This window comes from Haliaeetus albicilla, chromosome 10 (genome assembly GCF_947461875.1).
Source record: "Haliaeetus albicilla chromosome 10, bHalAlb1.1, whole genome shotgun sequence".
In the NCBI taxonomy this organism is placed as follows: Eukaryota; Metazoa; Chordata; class Aves; order Accipitriformes; family Accipitridae; genus Haliaeetus; species Haliaeetus albicilla.
The window spans coordinates 23,152,510-23,177,595 of record NC_091492.1 but is presented as its reverse complement, the minus strand read 5'-3'; the positions used below and the strand labels follow the sequence as shown (position 1 = coordinate 23,177,595).

Below are 25,086 nucleotides of genomic sequence, written 5' to 3'. Positions count from 1 at the left end.
ACCTCTTTTGGCCTAACAACCAACGCTGCTGTTATAAGATGTCTGCCAAAAAGGTAGGGAATAGCTGTTTTTGCATTCAGGGGTAAATAATGAGCTTAATGTGCATTGGGGAGCTGCAGGTTGAAGGTGGAGAGAGCTTTACAAGCCTAAGGACAGGATGCCTTAGCGCAGGCTGTCTGGCCAAGAGACACATCAGTGGGAGAGGAGGATGGAGCTGCTGACTCCTGAAAGTCCCTGCCTGAATAATTTGCCAAGGAGGCTGGAGCTGCTCTGTGTGCACTAAGAAAAGCTGATGTAAATGCAGCTGGGGAATTCCAGGAGCCATCTAGCTCTGGTGCAGGCAGTATTCCCTCCCCTGTCCCGCTCTTCCCTCCGCCTCCTGTCGTCACCCTGAGACACGTGTGGGGGGAGAAGAATAACAGCTGAAAACCCCATCTCAGGGCTTCATAATCCTGGAATGAGCTGCAGCAGCTGTGCTGTTCCGGAGGATGCAATAAGCAGTCAGGAGTGGGAAATAACTGCCTGTAATCCTTCCCTGCGTGCCCTTCCTACCGCGGGAACATGAAGGCTGTTTCTCTCCGGGTCCTGTTTGTGCTGAAGATCTTGTGCCTGGCGACCCTGGCTGGAGGTGAGCCACAGTGCCCCTTGCCACCCCCTGGGCTCCCCGGAGGAGCAGCCAGGTTCACGAGGGGCTAGGGAAGAATGGGGCGGGGGGGGGAAGTGGTGCTGGATCGGGCTGTGGGCACCAAGGGACCTTTGTGGGCTGTGGGAGATCTCATAGCAGGATCAGGCTGGGTTTGGGAGGCAATCCTGGCAGCAGGGAAGTGGGAGCAGCCCCGTGATGGCTTTTGTCACTCCTGAGGGTAGGTGGGGAGAGTGTTGGAGAGACTTTCTGGTGATCCATATTGGAAAAGAATCATAATGCACTTCTTTTCCCCTTTTTTCATGTCCCCTAGGGACATGCTGTGGGGGCAGGCCGCAGCCCATCTGAGGGTGGCTAGCTGTCTGCACAGGCTCCCTGTCCTGAGGGTGCTGGTGCTCCCATGGCTGCGAGGCGGGGGGCTGCTGTCGCCTGCAGCCCCAGTGCCTGTGCAGTGTGTGTGTGCAGTGCGCACCTGTGTGTGTGTGCACAGGTGGGAAACGCTCTCCTGTTCGCTGGATAAAGATCTTAGCGAGCTCCAGGGTGGTGCTGAGTGGGGCCAAAGGACCAGGAGGAGGTGGGCGCAGCTCTCCTTGGGTTGCTCTCGGTTTAAGTCGTCTGTGGCACAGAGCAGTGATTGCTGCTCAAGGCAGCAGTTAAGCAGAGTGGGTTGCCAGGCTGGCAGCCAGCTTCTCAGCAGTGCAGGCAAAGCTGGACTTCACCCAGGACAAAGGAATGGTCTATTCCCACCATGGGAAGGGAGAGGGGCAAAGAGCCCTTAAGATCTATGCCCTGTTGCCACCAGATGAGAGGAGTGAGGACAGCAAGAAGGGCAGCTGGGGATGGAGCTTCTTCCTCTCCTCACACCTCTGGGCAGGTTCTCCAGGGCTGGCCTGAGTAAAGTGGGCAACAGGGACACCGGGCAGCTTATCCTGCCCTGGGAACCCGTTGCCTGCTTTGGCACTGCCTAGCTCTGCTCACCTGCGACCAAACATCCATCTCCTCTAAAGTGATGAAATCAGGCTGGCTTTGCAGAAAGAAAGGCTGGTGGTGCTCCCTGGTCAGGGTCTCCTGAGGAACCATGCTGAAAAGCAGGTACCAGTGGCTCCCAAGAGCAGTGCCTCAGAGGAGTGGTGGTCCTGGATGGGTAAACTCTCAGTTCCCAGGTGTCCCCAAGGTCCCTTTGGCAAAGACTCAGATGCAGCTCAGAGAAGCAGAGTTGTGTGCCCCAGGAGGAGGGGGACTACCAGGGCTGGCTCCATGCTCCCTGCAACGCTGCTCTCTCCTTGGTACGTGCTTTCCAAGCTCCTCCGCTCTGGGAAGAACACCCCAGGAGTTCAGCTAATTGCAAACCATTTGCATTGGTGCCAATAATTGTAAAATCAGCTAACGGTTAACAGAGAAAGGCCTTTGGGAGCAGTCTCTGACCATTCCCTGCCATGCACCTCCTCGACTGTCCACAAGGACGGATCTGGCCCTCTTTGCTGTGCCTGTTTTGTTGAACACTGCTTCTGAAAGTGGAGGACACCAGCAGTATGTCCTCTGGCTAATGAGAGTTAATTGGGAAGTTGGTTGCCCCTGAGCTATTCTTGACCCTAAAGTGCCACAGAAGACATTATTGTGTGAACAAAGAGTTTTGCTTTAACATTACAGAGACCTAGAGATTGAAATGTGCTTCTGCAGAGAGGCCGCAGGAGTGTTTGCTTGGGATTTCTTTGCAACCATGCATTTCCCCAGTAAATGAATCAAAAGAGCTGAGGGTGCTCCTGTAGCGATGCTCATTCTTGCACCTGGTGGATGGATCATTCCCAACTGAACTGCATCAAATTCACCAAATTGATTTGGGAATCTGAGATGACATTTTGTAGAGACTGCCTGATCTAAACCAGACTCCAGCTCCTTTCTTCACAGGGGGCCTCAGATAAATCAGGGCTTGTTTTTCTAAGTCTTGCCCCCTGGGATGTCAGAAACAAATTGCCAGGCTGCATTGTGCAACCTCCTCTCACGTGGCAGATGCCTGTTGTTGGAGGCTGGGGGTAGGTGCAGGAATGAAGGGTCCCCAGTGGTGTGACTGGCATTTCTCCTTGAAGGGTTCAAGTGGGGTTTTGTTTTTACGCTTTGCAAATTGAAAACCATATTTTCTGGTGGAGATGGAAAAGAGATGTTTGGTGAGAAACTGTGCTGTGAAGCAGGGCTGCTGAGATATCTACGGGAGCAATGTATCATTCACCAAAAGGTTCTTTCCCTGCACCCTTTCTCTGAGTCCAAGTCACATTCAGAGACCACACACCAGCAAAGAGAGAGGCAGGATGCTTGCCTGGAGGGGAACTCCCGTGGGAGGAAGAGTTAGGATTGATCCAGATAAGGGGAGGACAAGCATCCTGCCCTCTGATCTGCACTGTCTGCACCAAGAGCCCATTGGTGACAGTTGCAGCAGGTCTTTGGGGGATGAAGAAATGTGTCTGCTGGGCACCATGCTGAGAGCAGTCCTCCTGTGACCCAAATGGGAGAGGACCTGCAGGTCCAGGTGCTTGCACATCCTGTAAGGCAAGCTGCAATGGTGTCTCAAGAGCCCCGCAATTTTCGCAGTGCTTTTTTTGCAGTTTTCTGGGTATCTTATCACCTGTTTGGGTGATACAAACAATCGTGGCCCTGATGGGATTTGTCTTCATCTCATTTTATCAGGAATTGGAAACTTTCATGGCAAGCTTTGGATTTCTTCTCCCCAGAGAAAGGGAAAAAGAAACAGTGCTGTTTTTTATAGTACCTAATAAAAGCCAACATTTAATATGTTGAAAACTTTATTTCAGGGCAACCCAAAGCACCTCTGAAGTGTTCAACAGAGTGCAGCCGTTTTACATCTGGGATAGCGGCGAAGCGGATAAAGAGCTACCGCATGACCGAACCCCGCTGCACTAAACAAGCTGTCATGTAAGCGCAGCCCCACCGCCTGCCTCCCTTGCCGCACGCCCTCCAACCCCGGCCCCAATGCCTGCCTCCCTTGCCACACGCCCTCCAACCCCGATTAAGCATTACCCCATCAGCAAATGCCCTTGTTTGGAGCAAGGAGCAATCTGGAAACAGAGCAGACGCTGGTATTTATTTGAGGGGCAGGTTGGTTTTTTTCCCTATTTAAAGACCAACAGCCTCCATGTGAGACCAAGGGCTCAGGCACAGAGTGAGACAGGGATAAATGGATGGTGAAAGGGACTGACAGACGTACTTGTTGGCAGAACGGGGCAGCAGAAGCATGCAAGGCAAGAGCTCACGTGTTTCTGTGAAAGCAGGTGTTTTCTCTGGAGACAGATTCAGACTTTTGAGCTTGTCTGGAGAGGCAAAAACCTACATTTTTTTTCCCCAGGATAATTGTTGTTCTCAAATTGCCCAGAAGATGAGGCACCATTGGGACCACTTTGTTGCAGCCCAGGAGGTTGCTCTAAAATGAACCTGCTGGGCTGACCTTGGAAAGTCTCATCTCACTGAGTAAATCAGAAGGTTTTGCCTTCACGTATGCTTGCCCCTGAGCAGCTGGTGCCTGCAGAGCTTCCTGCTCTGAGCACTGGAGGCAGACTGCATCCAAACATCAGAGCAATGCTTTCAAAAGAAAAAATTCAGGGGGGGGAAACCCTTCACCCATGAGTCACGTTCAGCTGCTCCTCATTCAATCAGATCTCAGAGGCACCTGCCCTTCCTGAAATAAATAATCCATCCAACATGGTGGTGTTTACTATGGGCTTGAGAGAGTTAGTGTTGCTGTCTGCGTGCCTTCCCTATCACGCTGATCTTCTAAACCAATGTTTTCTTTATCCAGTAATCCCTTTTTATTTTCAGATTTATTACTCTGAAGTCCCTGGAGATTTGTGCAGATCCAGAGGCAGAGTGGGTGAAGAAGATCATACAGAAACTGGACCAGAAAAATGCCATAGCCTCCCCACTTCCATGTGATGCCACCTCAGCAGTGGCACCAGAAGAGGTCGGTGTTTTTCAGAAACATGTTGGTCTTACAATAACAGTTCCATCTCAAGCGACTGCTCCAACTAGTTTCTTCCAGGGGACTGGCACAACAGTTCTGGAGAGAATACGTGTTCCTGCTGCCAGGACAGAGGCATCCAGCAAGCCTCCACCAGCCATGCAGGACACCACCCAGGTCCCTGCAGGATCATCCCCTGTGATACAGGAAGTTGCTGCCCGCTCAGAAGTCACTCCAGAAGCAAACAGAGATTCCTTAAAATCTCCTGCACCTTCAACAACTTTTGCAGCAGGCATGGTCTCCAGCCAGTCCACCCCATATCCCACGGCTCTTGTGCATAGCTTTGACAATGCTGTGGGATCTACAGAAGAACCTGTAGGACGTACCGCAAATGCTACGGCTCATATTGGAGACACCGCTTCTCCTAGCTCAAATTCAGACCCCATGGACATTACTAAAGGATCAGACCATCCTGTACTTTCTACAAATGAATCCCTGGACCCTACAAGTGCAAGAGACAATGCACCAGATGCTGCTTCTAGCAGTTCTAGTTCAGATCTCCCCTCCCTCCTGGGCAGCATGGAGATCACCACAATCCCAGCCACACCAGTTCCACCAGAGGCTACCCCAATTTCTACTCTAAACTCCACAACTGCCACAGACAAAGGTACTTCTGTCTATACCAATAAGGTTGCCAATTCTTCTGCAGGTGCTTTTGGTACTAGAATATTTGATTCTTCATTGCCTGTAGCAAAGCAAGAGCCTTCAGATACAATAGTTTTTACTAGTCAAGCATTCTCAGGCCAAGTCAGAGTGCAGATAACTACAGAAAGACCAAACAATCTGCTTCTTCACAGCTTCTTATCAAGATCTCAGATGCATTTTATCATCCCAGTTTCTGTGGTAGGTGGTCTGATGGTTTGCAGTGTTGCCATTGTGTGGCTATATCTAAAATTTGGAGTCAAAACGGAAGAAACGTCAAGAGAAATGGTACAGGGGTTGCTCTACCAGAATGGAGGACATGAAAACAGTGTCTATCCAATGGAAGTAATCTGAATGCTTTATGGTGTGGACATTTTTGGCCTAAACCAGATGTGTGTTGCTGCAGGAAAGCTAAGTTTATGCTCAACTGGTGACCAGTAGGAAGCAAAGCAGGGAATAAAAATACCAGAGAAAACTGAATTTTTTTGCAGAGCAGAATGTCAAAAAATATATTTAATTTGTATATTGGAAATAAATGAGATGCTTTTTTCTTCTGGTACTGTTACGTACAAAGGCTGTTGCTGTTCTAGAGCTGCTTGGTGGCTCTTTGCCAGGTGCTGGGCAGAAGTGAATTTCCAAATTGCTGTTGGGAATTTTTCTGCATTTCATCATGGCCCAGCTGAGAAGCCACCCACTCCCCCACACTGCTGGACTCGGGCTCAGCCACCTTGAGCAATCTTAACACCAAAAATCACACAATTTGCACTTAGCAAACTCTCTGTTGCTTCTTTCTTTGCACTTCAGATCACTGCTCTGTCAGACCAAGACTGATGCTGGTGGCCAGCTGGATGCTGGCTCTCCTTGGGCTGATCAAATACCCCATTTGCTCTTGTGGAGACACAAGGGGTAGTCTAGCTTTTCAGACAGAGGTAACAAAAACTGCATCTGATTAGGGGACTGAAGGTCAGTGCTACAGATTCCACATTCAGAGGAGCTGGCAGCACACAATTGATCTTCTTGAAATCGGGCCACCTTTCTCTCCAACAGCTACAGGCATTCCTTCTTGCTGACTTAGTCTGAGACCTAGTTCTTGGCAAATCAACTGCAATAAAACCCTTCTGCCAGCTGATGCGCCCTGTGTCCAGCCACGTCCAACAACAGGGCAGGATAATGTGGAGGAGCCTTTGCAAATGGGAGAAAACAAGGAGTCACCCAATAATTTTGCTATTCATGTGATAACATTGGAGGGTTTTTGCTGTTCTCTGCAAGCACAAAACCCAGGAAATATTCTCTTGGAGTAGCTCAATGCAAGTCTGAATTTAGTCATATAGGAATTACTCCACTACAGCAGATGTACCATCCTTCTGGTCCCATATTCTCTCTAGAAATCAGCATGTTTGCCAATCCATAAAAAAGCAAAAAGTACCTGTTCATGGTCGTACACTTCAGCTGCATTTTAGGTTTTCTTTTTTGGCCAGCAACGATCACCAGGCTATTAAAGCACCATAACAGTACCAAGCTGTTTTTTTAAACCCAAATTGTTTTTGACTTTTAGACGTCTAGATGTTACTGTATGTAAGCCTTATCTTTTATCTGTGGTCAGTTCCTGAAAACCATTATTAAACATTGACTCCAGTATGAATTTTGCTGGAGCGTGCACAGGTCTTCAAGATATGATGCTTTGTAGGTAGAGCTACACATCAAGGGTCAGATCCTCTGCTAACCAACCTCAGTGGATCAGAGCCCAAAGTATAAATATGCATGTAGAAAAAAGAAAGCAAAACCACATAATAAGCAAGATAATCAAAGAAGAAATGATGGGCCAGCTGTAAAGCAGAGCTAGAGGAAGGTGGCCTATTAGATCCATCAGACGGCACCTTCAGGGCATCTAGCCCTGGAGGTGGAGGGGATAGACTATAGCGGTGTTTGTTTTCTGCCTTCATTCAGTCCCTTAGTTCTGCATTTTGTTGACTTGAGAGAGGGGAGCCAGGTATTCATCTCGGGCTTTGCAAGTACAGAATGCAATCAGATTAACTGTAATTAGGAATTTGGGGTGAAACCCCTCCTTGTACAGCAGCACTCCTGTGCAGCCCAGCTCTGTAATGCTGGCTGGCATTGATTTACGTGGAGGGTAAATTGGAGGCTGTCGGCACAGCCTCCCCATCTGCCCCGCTTGCATGTGGCTGGGGTTCTGGCCTCACAGTTTGTGAGGTGGTGTACTATGGCATTATTTTTATACGAAATACTAGAAATGTTATTTTTGTAGTAAAGTTTTGTAGCCGTTTGAATGTATGTAATGTCCTGTCCTTGCTACTGAAGCATCACGGAGTCAAGACATTTTCTGGAAACATTGGAAAACACCTTGTCTATTTTCTTGCTGGTCTTGGATGGCTTGTGCATGTCCATGGGAGCTGGGTCACTCTCCAGGCAGTACAGAAATGGAGTGGACACTTGTCTTGTCTGGCTATGGGTGAAGTTCTCAGCTTGGAGTGATGCTGGGGAGATGAACGTGCACCAGGCAGATCTGATCACTTCAACTCCCGCCATGGTATTTGTAAGGACACTGGTTTCAGCTCCACAGCCAGCTCTCACCATCTTCCAGCTGCCATGGTCATGCTGGCACTCATCAGGAGGAGCTGCTCCTCCAGCCCAGATCCGTTCTTTTACTCATCTTGCTCCCCTCTCCTGTTTCCAGACTGCTACCAGGCAGGATGCTGGCAATCCTCATGGGGGGCAGTTAAACCCCAGGGGGGACAATGACTGCTGCTCCTCCTTGCTTTACGCTGTGCGATGGGCAGTCTGGGAGGGCATGAGGCAAATGCCAATACAGAAGGACGGAGCCTGCGGGTGTCACTGGTTCCTGGGGCTTATTCATGTCATTTGCTGTAGAACATAGTGACTTTTACAGGTTCCGATTCATTTGTGTATCAAATATATATGAGTACGTGCGCGAGATATATGTTCTGTACCTTTTTTTAGAAGTAAAAGTAATAAAGTCCTTATGTTAAAAACACTTGTCCTCAGAGGATTCAGCCCAGGACTGGGTGAACAAGTCTGGTCCCTCCAGAGGTGCAGAGATGAATGCATACACTTAAGTACCGTGGGGGGGAATCCCAGCATCACCGAGAGATGGGAAAGCCAGCACAGTTGATGCAGTCGGGCTATTGCTCCACCTCTTCACTGTTTAAGGGCTTCGGGCTTGCCAAAAATTTGCAGGGAATATATTTTCTCACAGGGAGTCGCATTTCCTATACTGCTAAGGCACTACTGAAAAACAGCTGGGTTTTTGCTTTGTTTCAGCAAAGCTACAGCTAAACAGCAACCCACGGAAAACAAACGTTGTGCTCCAAGTCTGTTCTGTAAGGGGACGAGAGGGCAAGGGCTGAGCTAGGATCTCTCCCACCCCAGCAAGGGCTTGGGCTGCTCTTGCATGCTTCTCTCTGGTGTAAGGAAGGAGAGGTGGGAAAGGCAACACAAAACAAGAGTCAGTGCCCAGGGACTTGCCTGGAGGGGGGAGCTGGAAGAAGCAAGAGGGTCATGGATGAGCATGTCCCCTGCAATCCAGCCCCATGCTGTGTGGCCACCCTGCCCCATGCTCTGGCACCACCGGCTTAGTGGGAGGATGGCGAGGGCCATGAAAATTTCCCACAGATGAATCACCAGGCCAGAAAGGTCATTCTGGGGATAAGAAGCTCTGTGGAAAGAAAAACACTTTTTTTTTTTCTTTTTTCCTCTCTGTTATGGGGAAAGGGCAGGCGAGGGAGGGGGAGGCTGTGTAAACAAGGCAGCCCTGACAGTGATGAATCATTTCCAACATGCAGAGCAAGCGCCGGCGCCAGCATGGGCCGCTGGGGAGCTGTGGCTCCGGAGCACTGAGGGAGCTTTTGGATGCCCGGTCCCTTGGCCAGCTGGTGGCACACACTCGCCGGCTTTGCTGCTGCTCCCTGGCTTCTCTAGGTCTGACAGTGTAGGGAAGGACCTTGTGTGGAGGATGTCCAACCGTGCACCTTCCCGTGCTCCTCCTGGAGGTCCGTGGGCTGCCTCCGGTGCAGAATTCGGCCCAGAAGACAAGTAATGCCTGTCATGCTCAGGTGGGACAAGGCTTGCCTTCTGCACCTTGTGTGCAAGACACGTGCTTCTGCCTCGAGATTTCCCCCCAGCCACCAGGAGACAGGGGGCCCATGGTCATGGTGTGCCCCTTCTGGTCCCTTGCTGACCCACATATTTTGTTTTCAACCCCACACCACTGCAAACCCTCTCCACCACTTCGTTAGCCAGCTGTTTTGATTGACCTTATGAGAACAAGGAGTCAGTGGAATGCCACACAGGCCCAGCTCCATGCATTCCCATCCCCATAGGATCCATCAGATGGCAGGGTGACAGGCCTTGAGGGCACTTATTGGTCTTAATCACCCTGACCAGCCTTACCTGTGGATTGACTCACCCCCCTCCCACACTCCCCTCTGCCCACAGCCCAGGAGCCCCATTTAAGCTCAGGCTTGAGGCTCTGGTCCTTGCTTTGGAAGTGTTGTAAGAGTGCTGGTCTGGTGTCCTGGCCCTGGCCCTTGGATAGACCTTAGACCTAAGCTGTAGGTATCTTGTTGCCTGGCTGGCTGGACCCTTTGGTGCTGTAGCCCTGTCTCTGTCCCCATCTCCTGCTGAATAGACACCCCCGAACCCTCCCCAATATATCCTGGCTCTAGTTCCTCACTTTGGTGTGTCTGGGACTGTTGATGGACCTTGTTACCGGCCCCTGGCTCTGCCACCCATGCTCAGACCCAGTGGGACCCCACCTTGCTGGTGAGGATGCTGCCTGTGCTGGGGTCATCCTCAGCTCCTGGCTTGTCCCCTCTCACTCCCCCCTGTGGCCTGGACCTGGCAGTGAGACACCTCTGCCTTTGTCTTCTCCAAGCCCTGACTTCTCTCCAGGGTGATGTGTGAGGGGCATGGTTATTCCTGTGAAGCAGAGACCCTGCAGTCTCCATCCTGTCTGGTTTGAGACTTAGATTGTGACTTATGAAGTGTCTGTCCCTGCTCAGCATGGTGGTTTTTCTATGAAATGTTGCGTAAGCGCACTTGTGCTCATGGCAGCCTCTGGTCAAGCCAACGTACCACCACTTTAATAATGCTGGCTTAGTGGAACACAGGATGTCCTCTTCACTGCTTTGGCTCTCTGGTTGCACAGCTGTAGTTCTGCTGTGTGGCTGTGGTTCTCCCGTGCTTTGCGCTTGCTTAATCTCCACTTCTATGAGGATTGTGTCCCTGCTCACGTCACTGCAAGGGCTGCTCTTGTAGCTGAAGTCCCCCTTGGGTAAACAAGAGATTGTCAGGACTCTCCAGGGTCATACCTCATCATTGACCATCTCTGGTGATGAAGGAAGCCTCATTTCTGAAGCATGCTTGAATTCTGCCAGGTAAGCTACAAGGCCACAAAGCAAATAATTTAAAAAAATAATAGAAAGAAGTAAGGAGCCCTCCAAGGAGGGACGTGATGTCAGCTTGACAACTCAGACCATAGTTGGCACAAATACTTTTTTATTACAATATCTAGATTACAATATCTAGGGACCTTAATGTATCTTTCTCATCACGTTCTTTGAACTGAATTTAGTTTTCTGATTACTGGGTTTTATCCTAATCAAAAACTAAGGAACAAGTTAATTCATAACTTGTTCTACTGCCTCCTTGGAGTTATCAGGACTAATTCTATTCAGAATTAAATCACTAAAAATGGCTGAAATATTGCTTCCATGTCCTATTCTTTTTCTGTTATCACAGCTTTGCTTTAAAAGCTGAGCTGAAGCAGCGTTCCACTGCTGTGTTTAACTCCAGGAGCTCAAAAAAGATCAGGGTTGAAAAAGGGAGGGTAAAGTCCTCACCAAACATCATTTCCCCGATTGCTACCTGACACAGAAGCCTCTCCAGCGCAGAATCTCCCTTGGGAGCAGCAGCTCCTCCTGACACCCCGGATCCATCCTTCACTTAACCTTGAGGCAGCTGTTCAATCTCACTGGAGAAAAATGGGGAAATGTCTCCTTTTCAGTGCATTTGAGAAAATGGGCATCACATACTTTTTTTCTCTTCCTTAGCGAAGCAGCCACTTCCAGTTTCTGGTCCAGGTGCATCCACCCCTGCCTCTCTGCTTGGGCATTGGGGTGAGGGTTCCTTGCCCGGCTGCAGTGAGTTTCTGCTCTGTCCCCTGCACAGGTGGGTGAGCTTGCCCAGTGACTCAGTGCAGATAATCCTCTGGGAATGAGCTCCTGGACACATCCTTCCTGCAGCCTCTGCATCTCATGACGCTGGGCAGGACTTACCGTACAGGATGCAGCTTGGATCACCAGCTTCCAGTACTTGCTGGTCCCCAGTGTCCAGCTGTAGGAAGCAGGCTTTGGAAAAGACTCTCGTTTTCCTCTTTTTAAAGTGTCTTTCCAGGCTGTAGGACCTGGCACGGTTGTACCTGGAGTCGCAGGGTGAGTACTGACTCCGGGAAGAAACAAGAGCATCGCCTTTGGTTTGTGATTGTATCATGAGTCAACCAGAGCTTCGAAATGGAGCTGGGGAGACCCCTGAGTGAGCATCCCAGGGAAATGTGGAGGGCTTTACACTCAGAAAGCTGAGATTTTAATAGAAGAAAAACTAGAATGTTTCATATTGTAAATAGAGAAGACTCAAAGTGACTGGCTGGAACAGAAGATAATAGGGAAAAGCTTATTTCTAACCCTCCCACCACCTCCTTGAGGACAGGTTTCAGGCACTCGGTGATGCTCAGCCATGTCTCTCCTGCCTTGGCAGCCCAGCTGCTTTTGCAGTGCAGAGCCTGTGCTTTTCTGAGCAGCATGATGACCATGTGGCTGTGTTTTCCAGCACAGGGGGATGTGCTCAGTTATCTGCTGAGACCCTGTTTCCAAGAGTGGGGCTTGTTCTGCCCAGCTCTGGGCACCAGCCACACTGGCACCATGGCTGGCAAAGCTGTCCCCCAAGTTTCCCTCCTCCTCCTCCTCTTGTAGAATCAAGAACCAATTTTTTTTTTTAATATAAACAAGCAAATTCTCCAGAGCCCATTCAAATGAAAAGGGAACTTGGGCCAGCAGTGGGGCTTTCCAGCACTCATCAGTTAACAACTGCACATCAGCCTTTTCCTTCCCAAAAAGTAAAGTTAAAGAATAAACATCAAAGGGTCTCCAGGGTGTGATAGTGATGGTTTGAAAACCTGAGAAAGGGAAAGCAGAACATCCCAGGCCAGATATTCTGCCAGATAGGCAAGCACAGCTCAGCAGAAGCAGGTCTCTACTAGTATTTTTACTTCTCAAGGTCTTCTCCATCCAGAGCTGTCTCTTCTCTCTTCCCTGACCCTGGTTGCTGGGTGCCCTTGTACTTGTTCAGCTACCAGCACTATGTGCTGCCCTGGCTGCCCACCCAAAGCATGACCCACAGCTGAGGAGTGGTTGCGTGAAGCCCCAGGCCACGGGGAGACGTGCCATGGACTTGCAGCAAGACCATGCCTACCCATCCCCAAAATCCTTCTGCGTTGATAACAGTCCAGCCCTTGGATGGTGGCTTTGCCCCAGGTGTGGTTAGGGCAGGCTGTGCGCTCCCTTGGTCCATGGCTGCAGGAGCACCTGTCTTCCCCCAGCTTGAGGATATCTGCCATGGGTATGACAGCATCATGCCACCTGCACTTGGTGGCCCTGCTCCTGTGCACACCACAGGCAAGACAAAAATGCATCAGGAGCAGCAATATGGCCCATGTCCCCAGCTCAGCATTGCCAGTTTGGCTGCAGCTCGAAGAGCATCACGGTGTCCAAAAGGCTGCCTGCTGGGATGGTCTCCATGGGACGGGAGGCTACTCTGGTCCCAGTAACCATGGCCCAGGTTTGGGGAGAGGCTCTTGGAGAGGCACGCGAGTCTGCAAGAAGGGAGCGTGGGGCAGAGAAGAGGTGGGGAGGTGGACAAGAAGGGAAGGGAGCACCCACAAAGCTGTGGGGGAAAGGAAAGGTGCTAAGATGCCTTCGGGGATCAGCAGGAGGGCACGAGGAGTTTATGGCAGCCAAGGGAGACACTGAGTCACTGGGCTGAACACTCGCAGGAAGGAATGGCACTCTGGGACCTGTTCAGAAATGCTTTATTTTTAGTCCTCTGGTGGCTATGCATTATGGGTGGTCTCACGTCAGGTCCTCCTGGGCCAAGTCACTCTTTTGAGATGCAGGGACTCCATCTCTCCACAGGAGCTGAGCCAAAGCACAGCAGCTGCAGTGGTCTGAGTATGTATTTTAATCATTTCTACAAGGTTGGGAAGAGCCTTGGCATGCCCTGCCTGGCCTCCTTGAGCCTTCAGCAGCAGGAGATGTGTCTCCTCCTGCAGCTGGGGTTGAGGAGACCTGGGCATGACCAGAGCAGTTCTCAACACTGGGTGGTTTTCTCCCAGATTTTTTAAAAGGCACCCAGGGATGACACAGTCCCAGGCATAATGTCTTGCTCCAAAGGGGCAGAGAGTGGCTGGGGGTGCACTGTGAAGAAGGGCTTGAGGTCGCCCCTTGGGTAGCTCACAGTGGATGAGGGGGGACCATGGTGCCCCAGGCATCTGCATGGGACCCTGCTTCTCCATGCATCCACCTACAGCCTGAAAAAAAAAAAGAGGGAATGGGGAAATAAGCTTTCAAGCAGGGGCTGTGCATGACTGGCAAGGACCTGCAGAAGGGTCTGGTGGTCTGAGTGGCCAGGTGAGGAAGGGGGAGTCAAGCACAGTGGGGAGAAGCTGTCCCCAGGTTAACACAGAGAGGCTGACCCCATTTCTGCAGGTCTCTTCAGGGACTGGAAGGCTTCAAGGCAAGGAAGATGTTGGAAAAACACCCAAGAACTTTGAACACCAACTTTTCCTTCCAGTTCCCTCAGACTGATTCAGCCTCCTGCCCTGCCCTGAAGCCAAGGGGCTAAGCCAGCCTCATCTGCAAAGGGAGGGCTCGGCTGCACCCCCCTTCTCCTTTCACCCCATGCTTCCTGGCTAGAAACAGGGACTTTTGGTGGAAAACTTGTGTTCCTCTCCATAGGAACAGCATCAAACATGATGCAATTTCTGGCAGTATTTGACATCTTGCAGCTTTCGAGCAGCGGAAGGCTGGTGGCAGCAGCAGTCACTGTGTTTCTGCTTTAATGCTCCCCAGGGAGTTCACAAGCCATCCAACCGTCCCCAGCATATTTAAATTGGCTCTGGGCCTGAAAAGTGACTTTGTGTGGAAAGCCAGACTTTACCTTTCCTATGGCCATGAATCCCCTCTCTGTGGGTTTGGGAGCCCTCCAGTTTATGCCTCCATGGAGGAGGATTTCACTTCCCTCGTGGACCCTATGGCTTTCCCACAGCTTTTCCCATCTCGATCAACGCAGAAGTTGCTGAGGTCTGTTCACTCTTTCTAGATATCATCTCGGTCAGTAACCCTGAAGATCCCACATGACATGGAAATCCCCTTGGCCAAAGAAAACATACAGGGCTTTCACTTGAATTTGGTTGAAATTCTTTGGAAAAGGGTAATGTGGGGAGGGGGTGGAGAGGATAAATTGCACCTCCTTGCCTGAGCTTACAGTTGAGCTCCTCCAGAGGCAGAGCAGCATCCTGCGAGGAAGAGCCCTCACACAGCCACCATGCTCGGTGCAAGGACGGTCCTGGTGCTTGTGATGCTACTCACCCTCTCCCCATGCTGTGATGCAGGTAAGGCACCTCACGGGCCACCGCTGCGGGTTGGGGCTCAGGGTCGTCCTGTTGGGGAGGTCAGGCAAGAAACCCTGGTGTGGAGCAGGGACGGTGCTGGTGGCAGAAGGAGCAACCCCCTGGTCAGGGCAGGGCTGCATGTCCCAGGGTGTGGGGAAAGGATCGAGACCGTTGCCAGGGCCGGGTGGCTTTGGCAAGGCCAGCTGCAGGGCTGTTGGTGCTGGACAATAAGCTGGAGCATCCTCCTGCCCTGGGAGGGAAGGAGGGCACCTGGGGCTCCTCATGGCAGCGTCTGCAGAACTTGGGGGATGTTGTATGCGTCAGCCTTGTCACAGGGCAAGGTCTTAAAAACTGCTTTTCCATCTCTCTTTGTCTTCTCCAGCCCCTTACACACTGTCTGAGTGCTGCTTCAGTTACATAAAGTCCCCTCTCCGGCTGGCTAACCTGAAGGGTTTCTACAGAACTCCCAAGGAGTGTTTTTCCCCAGCAATTGTGTAAGTCCTGGTAATTTCCCCACCACTGTGCTGTCTCCTGGCCCACCACGGGTTCAGTTCATCCATCCCATCTGGGGACAGGACTGGGCCAGGTCTGTATGGCCTCCATGAGTGGCCATCTTCCAGCATGAAGAGGGGAGGACATGCCTGGTCCCTTCTACAGGGCAGAGTTAAGGACACAAGTCCGCTGCAGTTCCTGAAGGCTCTGCCCAGGCTCTAGAGGCATTGGGCTGCAGGATGAGCTGCTTGTAGGACAGCAAGTACCCAGGGGCAGTGTGCAGCGCCAAAGGGAGGGGAGAAGGAGAGCAGGGGAGGGAGGATGGCATGGACCCAAGAGCTGTCATTTCTCACCAAGCTTCGCCTTTCATCTCGGCAGGTTTGAGACCAGGAATGGGATCAAGGTCTGTGCAAACCCACAGATGACTTGGGTGGAGAAAGCGGTTGAGAGGCTTCAGAAAAGGAAAAGACTTCATGCCCCGTGATGTAGAGTGGGTACCCTGGTTCAGGCTACCCAACATCCTGGTGGGAAGGAATGTTTATATTCATCCTCCTGGAAAGACCTGCGGAGCTCCCTGACGCTGAGGGATGGCATTGACTCCCCAGAGCCCTGCACCGCATCGACCAGCTGGGCACCAGATCCTGGGCTGCTGCCAGCCCTGTCAGCACCTGCCCGCTGAGCACAGCCACAAAATAAAGGTTTACTTCATGTGGTATTGGAAAGTGGTGTCCTTTCTTCTCCCAGCCCCAGCAACTGTGCTGCTGCTGTGTGGTTGAGGCATGGAGCCAGCCAAGGGGCTGGGGTGGGATGGGGGCTCTTCCCACTGCCTCCTGAAACCTCATGGGTCTTGCTGGGGCAGACAGGGAGGGGGATGGGAGGGTGCTGCGTGGGTGCCCTGGGCATTTGGGTACTCACTTCAAGGGGGCCCAAAAGGGGCTGAAGAATCCTCTGAGGGCTTTTAGGTGCAAAACTGCAATTGGTTTTGGGCTTAGAGCTTTCAGCTTGTCCCTTGCCTTGTCCCGTGCATGCCATGTGTGAGCACAGCCCAGCTGCCACATCTTCCCCAGGACTTCAGTGTACCTGAGCTGTGCTGCAGAGGAAGGATTTCTCTGCAGAGCTCCCTGGGCAGGTAGAACAGAGAGCGGATGCTGAAGCAGATGAGGGATTCACGCACCTACAGTTGTGGAAATCCTCCCTGCGCCAGGGGCCACAGGGAGCTCACCAGCGATCCCTGCCAGGGTTTTGCGATGGGGATGAGAACTGGAAGAGCAAAAGTGAGAAAACTTGTGGGTTGAGATAAAGACAGTTTTATAGGTAAAGCAAAAGCTACACACACAAGCAAAGCAAAATAAGGGATTCATTCACTCCTTCCCACCAGCGGGCAGGTGTTCATCCATTGCCAGCAGAGCGGGACTCCATCACGCATAACAGTGATTTGGGAAGACAAATGCTATAACTCTGAATGTCTCCCCACTTCCTCCTTCTTTCACCGAGACAGTTTAATAAGGGGAAATAGAAGAAAACCAACCAACCAAAAAAAAGAAAACCACCAAAAAAAACCAAACAACCCACCAAGTGATGCAAAAGCCGTCATTCACCACTAGCTGGATGATGGCCAGCCAGTCCCTGAGCAACAGCCACCCTGGCAACCCCTCTGCCTATGCTCCCAGCCCTTGGGGAACAGGATTTTGGCTGCAGCACCTCCAGGGATGCTTTCACAGCAGAGGCAAAACCCATCCAGTGCTGGGGGATGACCCTGACATCCAGAACCAGAGGTCTCATGGGCACGAAGAAGCAGGTGGAGATCAGGAGGTGCTTCGGTCTGAGGAAGACTTCTAAACTGTTGCCTTTCCTCTTCAGGAGCCTTGAGACCATGGAGACACCGTGTTTGCTTGGTCTTGGTGCCCTCCCCTGACAGCTGTGGCATGGGTGCAGCCCAGACCCCAGGGCTCCATCTGGATGGGGAGGTCCAGCTCAGCATGGTGCAGGGGGTGACTGCAGCCTGCCTGAGAGCCCAGAGCCAAGCAAGGTGAAACATTCCATCACCTGGAGGAGCCAGTGCCAGGGCCGAGCGGGGCCTCACCTGCATCCTGGTCCTTCATTCACCTTCCCCAGCGTCGGCTCCTGGCAGAGACCGGCTGGCACAGAAGTAGCATCACTGTGGCCTTGGCCCCAGCTGAGCCCATTGAGAGACCTCGTGCCTTGGCCCACAGTGTACATGGGTCCCACCAACCCCTGCCCCACGGTGCACATGGGTGCTGCCAGCCCCCTGGCCAGCGGCCATCCTGCTGAACAGGAGCAGGTCCCAGCAGGGTCCTGCCTGCCAAGCTCCCTGGGAAGGCCTGGCCCGGAGCATCCCTCCTACCCATTGGCATGGGCTGGCAGTGCTGTGCCAAGCAGTGCGGGGCTGCCCAGGCCACTGGGAGCTGGAGGAAGCTGGGGCCGAGGAAGAGGGAACAGCTGGTGTCCCTGAGCAGGGGGAGCCAGCTGTGGGGCACCAGCCCCATAGCATCCAGCCCCATGGCATCCAGCATGGTAGGGCAGGGGCCAAGGACTTGGGCCATCCTTTGGAGCTGCGGTCTCCAACCAGCACAGTCCTCTGCTGCTGCTGTCGCCTGGGGATGGGGACAGGACCAGGGCTGTGACGCCACTGCCAGGGCTGTGATGCCATCATGTGCATCAGAAACCCTTGGCAGAGGGTCCTGCACAGCTGTCAGGAAAGGGCAAGCTGAAGCACCTCCTGGTGCACCCCAGAGATCTCCACCTGCCTCTTGGTACCCATGAGACCTCTGGTTCCCAGACCTACAGGGAACAGACTCGCCCCACAGACACTCTACCTCTGATGTCCTCCAAACAGGGTCCGTGGGACTGGAGAATGGCCATGGCATGGATGCTTGGGACCTCAGGGCAGCCTTTATACTTGTATATTAAAGAATTGGTTTTCTTCTGCTTTAATTTCTTTTCCTTTCCATGCATTTGCATTGCCATCAACTTTATTGCTTGCGGAGTAGTTGCCTGCTGCTTAGACGCATACCCTTAGCACAACCAATTATTAATTGAACAGGCATATAGGTTACTATTATAGCCATTAGCCCTCTACATATAGACTTGAACAAGGTTTTAAGTACCTTTCCAAACCATCTGCCAATGTGTGGTGTCCAACCCCACTCGTCAAAGGGTTTGTTTTTTCATTTTATGAAAAAAACTTTAGGTGGCTTTGGATTGTCATTACATCTGTTTCTATTCTTTTGTCTTGGTCTACACAGAAACAGCCACTGGTGTTCATGAGAGCACGAACCCCTCCTTTGGCCTCTAATAGATCATCTAATGCCAATTGGTTTTGTACTACCATTTGAGATCTAGATTTCACCTCTATTTGTAAGGTCTTTCTGGTATCTACCATAGCATTTGTAATACTACTTCCCTTGACACACTTGCTATCACTGCCTTTTCCAATTCTATTTTTCCTAGCCATGGCAGAAGGCTCTGGTGAATTTAGGAAATTTCGTTATTGCTATAGTTTCATCTTTGCCTTTCCGGCTGTGGCTGATGGTGATGAAGACTTCCTCCAGAGAGGGTTTTGGTGGCATCAGTGTCAGCGAGCAGCATCCCCACTGTGTGAGTGCCTTGTGTTCTTCCATTTTCTTTGGCATTTATTATATGCAGAGGATTCACATATCCTGTTAAACTATTATGATTACCCACTCAAAAAAACCCCATTGTATGAGTCAGAAAATATTTCCCATCTCTACATTATTTATTTTTGTCTGTGCCTACCCATTTTAATTTCTAAAGTAGGGTTTTCCCTCAGTCAGATAGTTTGTATTCAATTCTAAATTATAGTGAGGTTGCAGTTGGTCTGGACATCAATAAAATCATGTGCGCAGCCTGTCCCTTCTCTTCTCTCTACACAGATGCTGCTTGTCTTTGCATTTGCCTAACCAGGCAAATCTGGGGAAGGCCCTGGAGCTCCACACCTGGAGAAGAGGCTGTGCTGCCGGTGGGGATGGCCCAGGAGGCTGCCGGGAGCACCCCAGGCATGACAGTTTTGAAGGGGCTGGAGAAGACTAAAGCCAAGCCCAAAGGTCCTCTGCTGGGGCAGGGACACAGAGGAAAGCCTGGTCCTCCAGAGACCCTCTTGGGTCCTCTCCAGGCCTTCAAATACCCCAAATACTTCAAATACATGCACTGATTTGCTTTATGAAGAGCAGTGGAACAGTGGAGGCATCTACTAACACTTCTGATGGGACTGGGAACAGGATTAATTAGCTAAGGGAAAGGAGGAGCAACTGTGCCTCAGACAAGCCTGAAAAGGGAGCTCAGAGTTTGGCATGTCAGGAGATGTCAGCTGGAAAAAGCCATTAGCTCAGTTCTCCCTTAATTACAGCCTTTTGCTTTTAACCGATGTCTAGGAGGTGGTGTGACCCTGGTGGCTTGCTGGGCTCAAAGCTCTGTACACTGGGGACATGGCAGGAGTTGCAAAAGGGAAGGTGGGAGAGCCGGGGGGATGCAGAGACTGTAGGAGGGGGCTCAGGGGCTGCATATCGGGTATTTTGTTCTTGCAGAGCCCTTTCCTGGGGAAAGAGGCATTAGAAACCAGCAGTGCCATGCCCAGCTCTCCGCATAGCCACCCTGCCGCTGTGTCAGGCCACCAGACATGATGGCCAGCAGACCACAGCTTCCAAAACAGATTCATCAGCACATTTGATTTGTTTCCTTCTCCTTTCTTCTTCCAGAGAAGTGCAGACATGAGATAATCTTCAAGGAAGTCCATTTCCACCTTTTGTCTTCTCTGAGAAGCCCCCCCTTACCTCATCCCCAAGCCACAGCCATATCCCGTCCCGTGCTCCCGCTCACCATCATCCCACTTGGCTTCCCACTGGGTCATCACCCCCTCCTCGCACGCAGACTGCAGCTGCATCTCGCCTTCCTGAGGAGCAGATCTCTGCATGGAAGCTGGGCTGATGTCCACCAGTACTCCACGGTGCTGCCAGTGGGGTCTGTGCCACCCACCCCTCCTGCCCTCGGGGTCCTCTCTGGGGTCTGGGATGGCTCTCTTGGGGTTGTGGTAGGGTTTGTCCCATCTTTCTGCAGAAATGAGCTGCCTGTGCACTGATGACCACAAAGCTCCATCCCTCTGACCCTCATTTCGATGTCGTCAGAGGTGTGGGAGGCAGAGGCAGTGCTTGGGCTTAGACTTGGGATCAGACCCAGACTTTCCTCAGCCACCCCGCTACTGTTGCCCCATTTCTTCCCCTTCTGTAAAGTCTCCTGAACCCACTAAAAGCATCTCTGCCACCCCCTGCTCTGGGGTCCCTCCTAGTTTGGTCCAGTGTGTCTTTTTCTGCCTGACGTCCCGTCCCATCCCATCCCATCCCATCCCGTCCCATCCCGAGTGCTTCACTGCCTAAGCCAATGCTTTTGCTATGGCCAGGGGGGTTGGGGAGGCTGGTTTGGAGGGGAGTCATTAGTCACTTGCTTTTGATGACTCAGCAAACCTGTCAATGACCTGCTCCAGCTCAGAGATTTTGTTTGGGTTGTCTGTCCTGTTAGAAATAAGCAGGCAAGCATTAGACTTGATGTCTTGCCTTCACAGAAAGTTGCTTCTAATCTGGTTTCGTGGGTAAATTTCAGTTCCCCCATAGCCTCCTGGAAGCCCCTTGCAGCTTGTAGCTTTTCTGCAGAAAGCAGAAGTGGCTGCCCCGCTCCTCAACCTCTTCCACCCGCTGCTGGATGTGCCTTCAAAATAGATGACAGAAATCCCGTTTTCCCTGGGAAGAGACTTCTGAGAACACGTCTGAAATTTTTGGAAAAGCAGTTAAAGTGGATGACATGCAGAGGATAAATTATGGTGCAGTGAGAGCCAAAGCCACAGACGCCGGGCAGGGTGGCACAAAGCAGGACGGAAGAAGAGCCCTCACACAGCCACCATGCTCGCTGCAAGGACAGTCCTGCTGCTCGTGCTGCTCCTCACCTTCTCCCTGCACTGTGCTGCAGGTAAGGCACCTCATGGGTCACCGCTGCAGGTCAGGGCTTGAGGTCCCCACTGGGGATGTCCCGTTGGGGTCGTTGGGCAAGAAGCCCCAGTAGGGAGCAGGGACAGTGCTGCTGGCAGGAGGAGCAACCCCCTGGTCGGGGCAGGGCGGCACGTCCCGGGGTGCGGGGAAGGACGGAGAGGGTGCTGGGTGGCCTCAGCAAAGCCAGCCCTGGGGAGATGCTCCAGGAGCTTGGAGGAGATGTTGGCAGCCGTTCCCCAGGTCTCAGCTGGATGAGCAAGTGCTTGGAGGGGGGGAGCATGTGCAGCTGTTTGGAGCCTCCCAAAACACCTTGCAAGTTGTGCTCCTGCCTTGAAAACCCGCAAAACCTCGTCCCCAGACCGAACACCCCAACCTCACTGTGCACTTTGGCAGCTGCAGCAATGTGGGCTGTGGGATGCCAGGTCCCACACCGTTCCCCTCCCCACTGCTGACCATATTTCCCAGTCCTGTGCTTGCTGCCATGAAGGGAAATTAATCCCTGCCATGGGATGCTGTGGGAGCTGCTGAGAAGCTCCACCGCCTCCATCCTGTATTCGACATCCTGCAGTGTCATTGTCTGGCGATGCAATTAGTTGCAAAATGCTGCCAAGGGCGTTTACAACATCTCTCCCTTCCCTTCACAGCCTACAACACGCCCACCGAATGCTGCTTCAAGCATGCACAGAAACCCATCCGACACATACAGAATTTCTATGAGACACCCAGCGACTGTTCCTTGCCTGCAGTTGTGTGAGTACCCCTGGGGTTTGCCTCCCACCTCCAGCATGGCGTCACGGTTGGGTCCCAGCTGGGAGCACGTGCCTGGTGGGGGGAGCTATGGTAGGAAAGTAGCTCCGTGGGGTGGGCAGAGGGGAAAAAAAATTAGGTTTTGGTGCTTTCTGCTAATGCCAGTGGTCTGGGAAGACTCAGACATGCACCGTCAGCCTGAGGAGGGCACCGGCTGCTGGAGATGGCTCCAAGCCTTCATCCAGGATGAGCCTGCACACAGCAAGGGGAGAAGTCATGCATGGGAAGGGAATGGCTTGTGGTTCATGTTTTCACTCTCTTTCCTCACTTTCTCACTGCAGGATTGTAGCTGCCAGCGGTGCCAAGGTCTGTGCTGACCCCAAGAAGCCCTGGGTAAAGAAAGCCATGAAAAAGCTTCGAAGGAAAAAATGAAATCCTCCTTCTGCCATCCACCATCTGACCTGCCTGTCCAGTCTTCCCATCTTTGGAGGGAGCAGACAGCGCTCACGGCACATCTCCAAAGGGTCCCAAGGTGGTGGACACTGTCACTGCAGGTGGAGCCAGCCCGTACCCTGGCTGGACCAGGTGTCACAGCAGCATGGACCAGCTGGCCACCAAGTCCCTCCCGTTGTCACTGCCCTACCGGTATGTGCCCAGTGGAGCAAATATTTATAATAAAGACTCATTGCCAAAAGTTGCTCTTTGAATTTTTCCTGATTCTTCAGCCCAAGGAGCAGATCCTACAAGCCCAGGGCATTGTGCGACCAAAAAACTCCTTTGCCACAGGCATGTGTTTCTCCAGGCTTGGACCAAACTATGCCTTGTTATGGCGTGCTTCATTGGGAATGTGATAGTGGGGCCAGATCCTGACCCATAGGTCAAGGACCCACAGGGAAGGTTACCCTTGCCCATAGGTAAGGCTATATGTCCTTACAGCATGCTCTCAGCCCCATGGGCTTTGCAGGTGCTCCAAAATGAGGTGGTTGGGAGTGGAGGGTTCAGGGAGAAGATACTGATCTGCCAAGCCCTTAATACCTTGTCAGCTTCCAAATATGCTGGTGGTCACTGCAAAATAAGTAAGGGAGATGAAAAACAATGTCCGCATTGCAAGGAGGGGGAGGACACAACCCCTTCAGCTGGGCAGAAGAGATGTCCTGGCTGCTGACCTTCTGCAGGGCCAGGGAGGGCTGGGAGCAGCACAGGACCCTGCTGTTAACACCAAGCTGCTGGTCCATCATTTCGTGTGAGAGGTGCAAAGCCAGGAAAACCTCAGAAAGGTGAAGCCAAGAGTTGTGGTTAAGTGCCATGGACTGATCCTCAGCATAAAGCTTCATGAGTGTTTCATGCCCATGATTAGAAACCAGGGCAGGGCTGTATTTTCTAGGACACTGAATGGAGGCAGGGGACAGGAAAAATATCCCAAATGACATTTTTGCCCACAAATCATTAAGCACCATGGGATGAGGCACTGGTGGAAAGGAAAGCTGAAGCAGAATCAGATTTTGGGAGACACGTCTCATGGATTGTGCTTGGCTGTTTATAGACACAAAGCTCCAGGGTTACACCTTCACAGCACATAACACTGAGGGCTACAATGGCTACGTTGTCTTCTGAAAGAAAAAATGGGTGTGCAAGTAGCCGTGCAAGGTGGTAAGCTTGTGTATAGACACCCCCAGTCTGTATTTCATAAACTCTTTAAACACTTTACTTATGAAACTGAGCAGCCTTCCCCAATCACTCGAATCTGAGGGTTACAAAGATTATTTCCACCATTATTTTTTTTTAAGCACCACTGAAAATCACAATTATGTAGGCCCAAACCCAGATTATTACAGGTGGACAACATGATGCTCAAGGGGAAAAAGCAATTCTTGCCATAGCACACAGCTAATCTGGAAATTTTTGACCTGCAGAAAGAGTGGTGGTGAACAAGATGTGAAAGGTGTTACAAGATGCCATTGCCAACAAGAGGTGAGGAAGGCCAGCAGATCATCTAGGAATATTATGGGGATGACACATAGCACCCTCTGTGACAAAGGTGGTGATGGAAATGTGGGAGAAACACCATCTGCCTGTATTACAGAGTAAGCCTTGATGAAAAAAAAATCATTATTACAATTTTACTAGTCTCTATCCCTTCGTTAACAAAGTAAAATGACACTCCACTGGGCACACTGACGTTATTCCTGAGGATTTTACCACCCTGACAGCCTGTTTTGGGCAACAGGGAATGGAGTTGCGGTGATGTTCAGGACTCATCCAGACCCCAGGGACCTCCTGCTCAGGGACCACTCACGTGAGCTGACGAGTGAGATGCTGCCGGGTGGGAATGTGACCGATTGCGTGGCATCAGGACCCAAGATGCAGGAGGTGGTCCACAACAAAAAGGGCACCAATTAATAATTTCCAGGGTCTGCCCTAGGGGTTTGGCCATAAGCAGGTGCTGGACACACTCCTTGTCCACTATTTCTAGGAGAGCTTAGCAACTGTGGGAGAAGTAATTCTGTAGAAAGTTTTGAAGAACAGCCATCACGTGCTTTCTGTTATGCCAAGAAAATCTTACAGCAGAAATATATATAGGTGTCAGCAGCTGCTGCATCATGAACTGCCCCATAAGTACCCATTATAGAAGCTGGGTAGGGCCTACCTGAAAGACTTAGTGATAATTGCTTGTTTCTCTCCAATAATTGTACGTGAGGCAGCAATGCCCGAGCCAACAGCCTGCCCTGACCCACGTAATGACAGGGACACACTCCTGCTGGTGTCTGCTTGCCCCTGGGTGGGAAATACCCATCCTGGAGCCCGCTCACTCTTG

The 25,086-nt window shown here is 51.5% G+C and overlaps 3 protein-coding genes across 3 annotated transcripts; all 3 read left to right on the top strand.

Moving 5' to 3' along the window:
* The first annotated feature begins 271 nt into the window (after positions 1-271).
* LOC104315553 (fractalkine) lies at positions 272-8,317 on the top strand. Its single transcript, XM_069793940.1, has 3 exons — positions 272-628; positions 3,451-3,571; positions 4,472-8,317. The coding sequence occupies exons 1-3, from the start codon at positions 562-564 to the stop codon at positions 5,664-5,666; spliced, it is 1,383 nt and encodes a 460-aa protein (XP_069650041.1). The 5' UTR covers positions 272-561; the 3' UTR covers positions 5,667-8,317.
* Positions 8,318-14,499: 6,182 nt separating this feature from the next.
* LOC138687104 (C-C motif chemokine 5-like) lies at positions 14,500-16,199 on the top strand. Its single transcript, XM_069793076.1, has 3 exons — positions 14,500-15,015; positions 15,398-15,509; positions 15,886-16,199. Exons 1-3 carry the CDS (start codon positions 14,949-14,951, stop codon positions 15,989-15,991), a joined length of 285 nt encoding a protein of 94 aa, XP_069649177.1. The 5' UTR covers positions 14,500-14,948; the 3' UTR covers positions 15,992-16,199.
* A 4,984-nt stretch (positions 16,200-21,183) lies between these two features.
* Positions 21,184-22,968, top strand: LOC104315551 (C-C motif chemokine 3-like). Its single transcript, XM_009915569.2, has 3 exons — positions 21,184-21,504; positions 22,169-22,274; positions 22,613-22,968. The coding sequence occupies exons 1-3, from the start codon at positions 21,438-21,440 to the stop codon at positions 22,701-22,703; spliced, it is 264 nt and encodes an 87-aa protein (XP_009913871.1). The 5' UTR covers positions 21,184-21,437; the 3' UTR covers positions 22,704-22,968.
* Positions 22,969-25,086: the final 2,118 nt, after the last annotated feature.

Coding starts and splice junctions, on each gene's coding strand:
- LOC104315553 (XM_069793940.1), top strand. CDS start 562: ATGAAGGCTGTTTCTCTCCGGGTCCTGTTTGTGCTGAAGATCTTGTGC. Junction 629..3,450: donor CCTGGCGACCCTGGCTGGAG/GTGAGCCACAGT, acceptor ACTTTATTTCAG/GGCAACCCAAAGCACCTCTG. Junction 3,572..4,471: donor TGCACTAAACAAGCTGTCAT/GTAAGCGCAGCC, acceptor TTTTATTTTCAG/ATTTATTACTCTGAAGTCCC.
- LOC138687104 (XM_069793076.1), top strand. CDS start 14,949: ATGCTCGGTGCAAGGACGGTCCTGGTGCTTGTGATGCTACTCACCCTC. Junction 15,016..15,397: donor CTCCCCATGCTGTGATGCAG/GTAAGGCACCTC, acceptor TGTCTTCTCCAG/CCCCTTACACACTGTCTGAG. Junction 15,510..15,885: donor TGTTTTTCCCCAGCAATTGT/GTAAGTCCTGGT, acceptor TCATCTCGGCAG/GTTTGAGACCAGGAATGGGA.
- LOC104315551 (XM_009915569.2), top strand. CDS start 21,438: ATGCTCGCTGCAAGGACAGTCCTGCTGCTCGTGCTGCTCCTCACCTTC. Junction 21,505..22,168: donor CTCCCTGCACTGTGCTGCAG/GTAAGGCACCTC, acceptor TTCCCTTCACAG/CCTACAACACGCCCACCGAA. Junction 22,275..22,612: donor TGTTCCTTGCCTGCAGTTGT/GTGAGTACCCCT, acceptor TTCTCACTGCAG/GATTGTAGCTGCCAGCGGTG.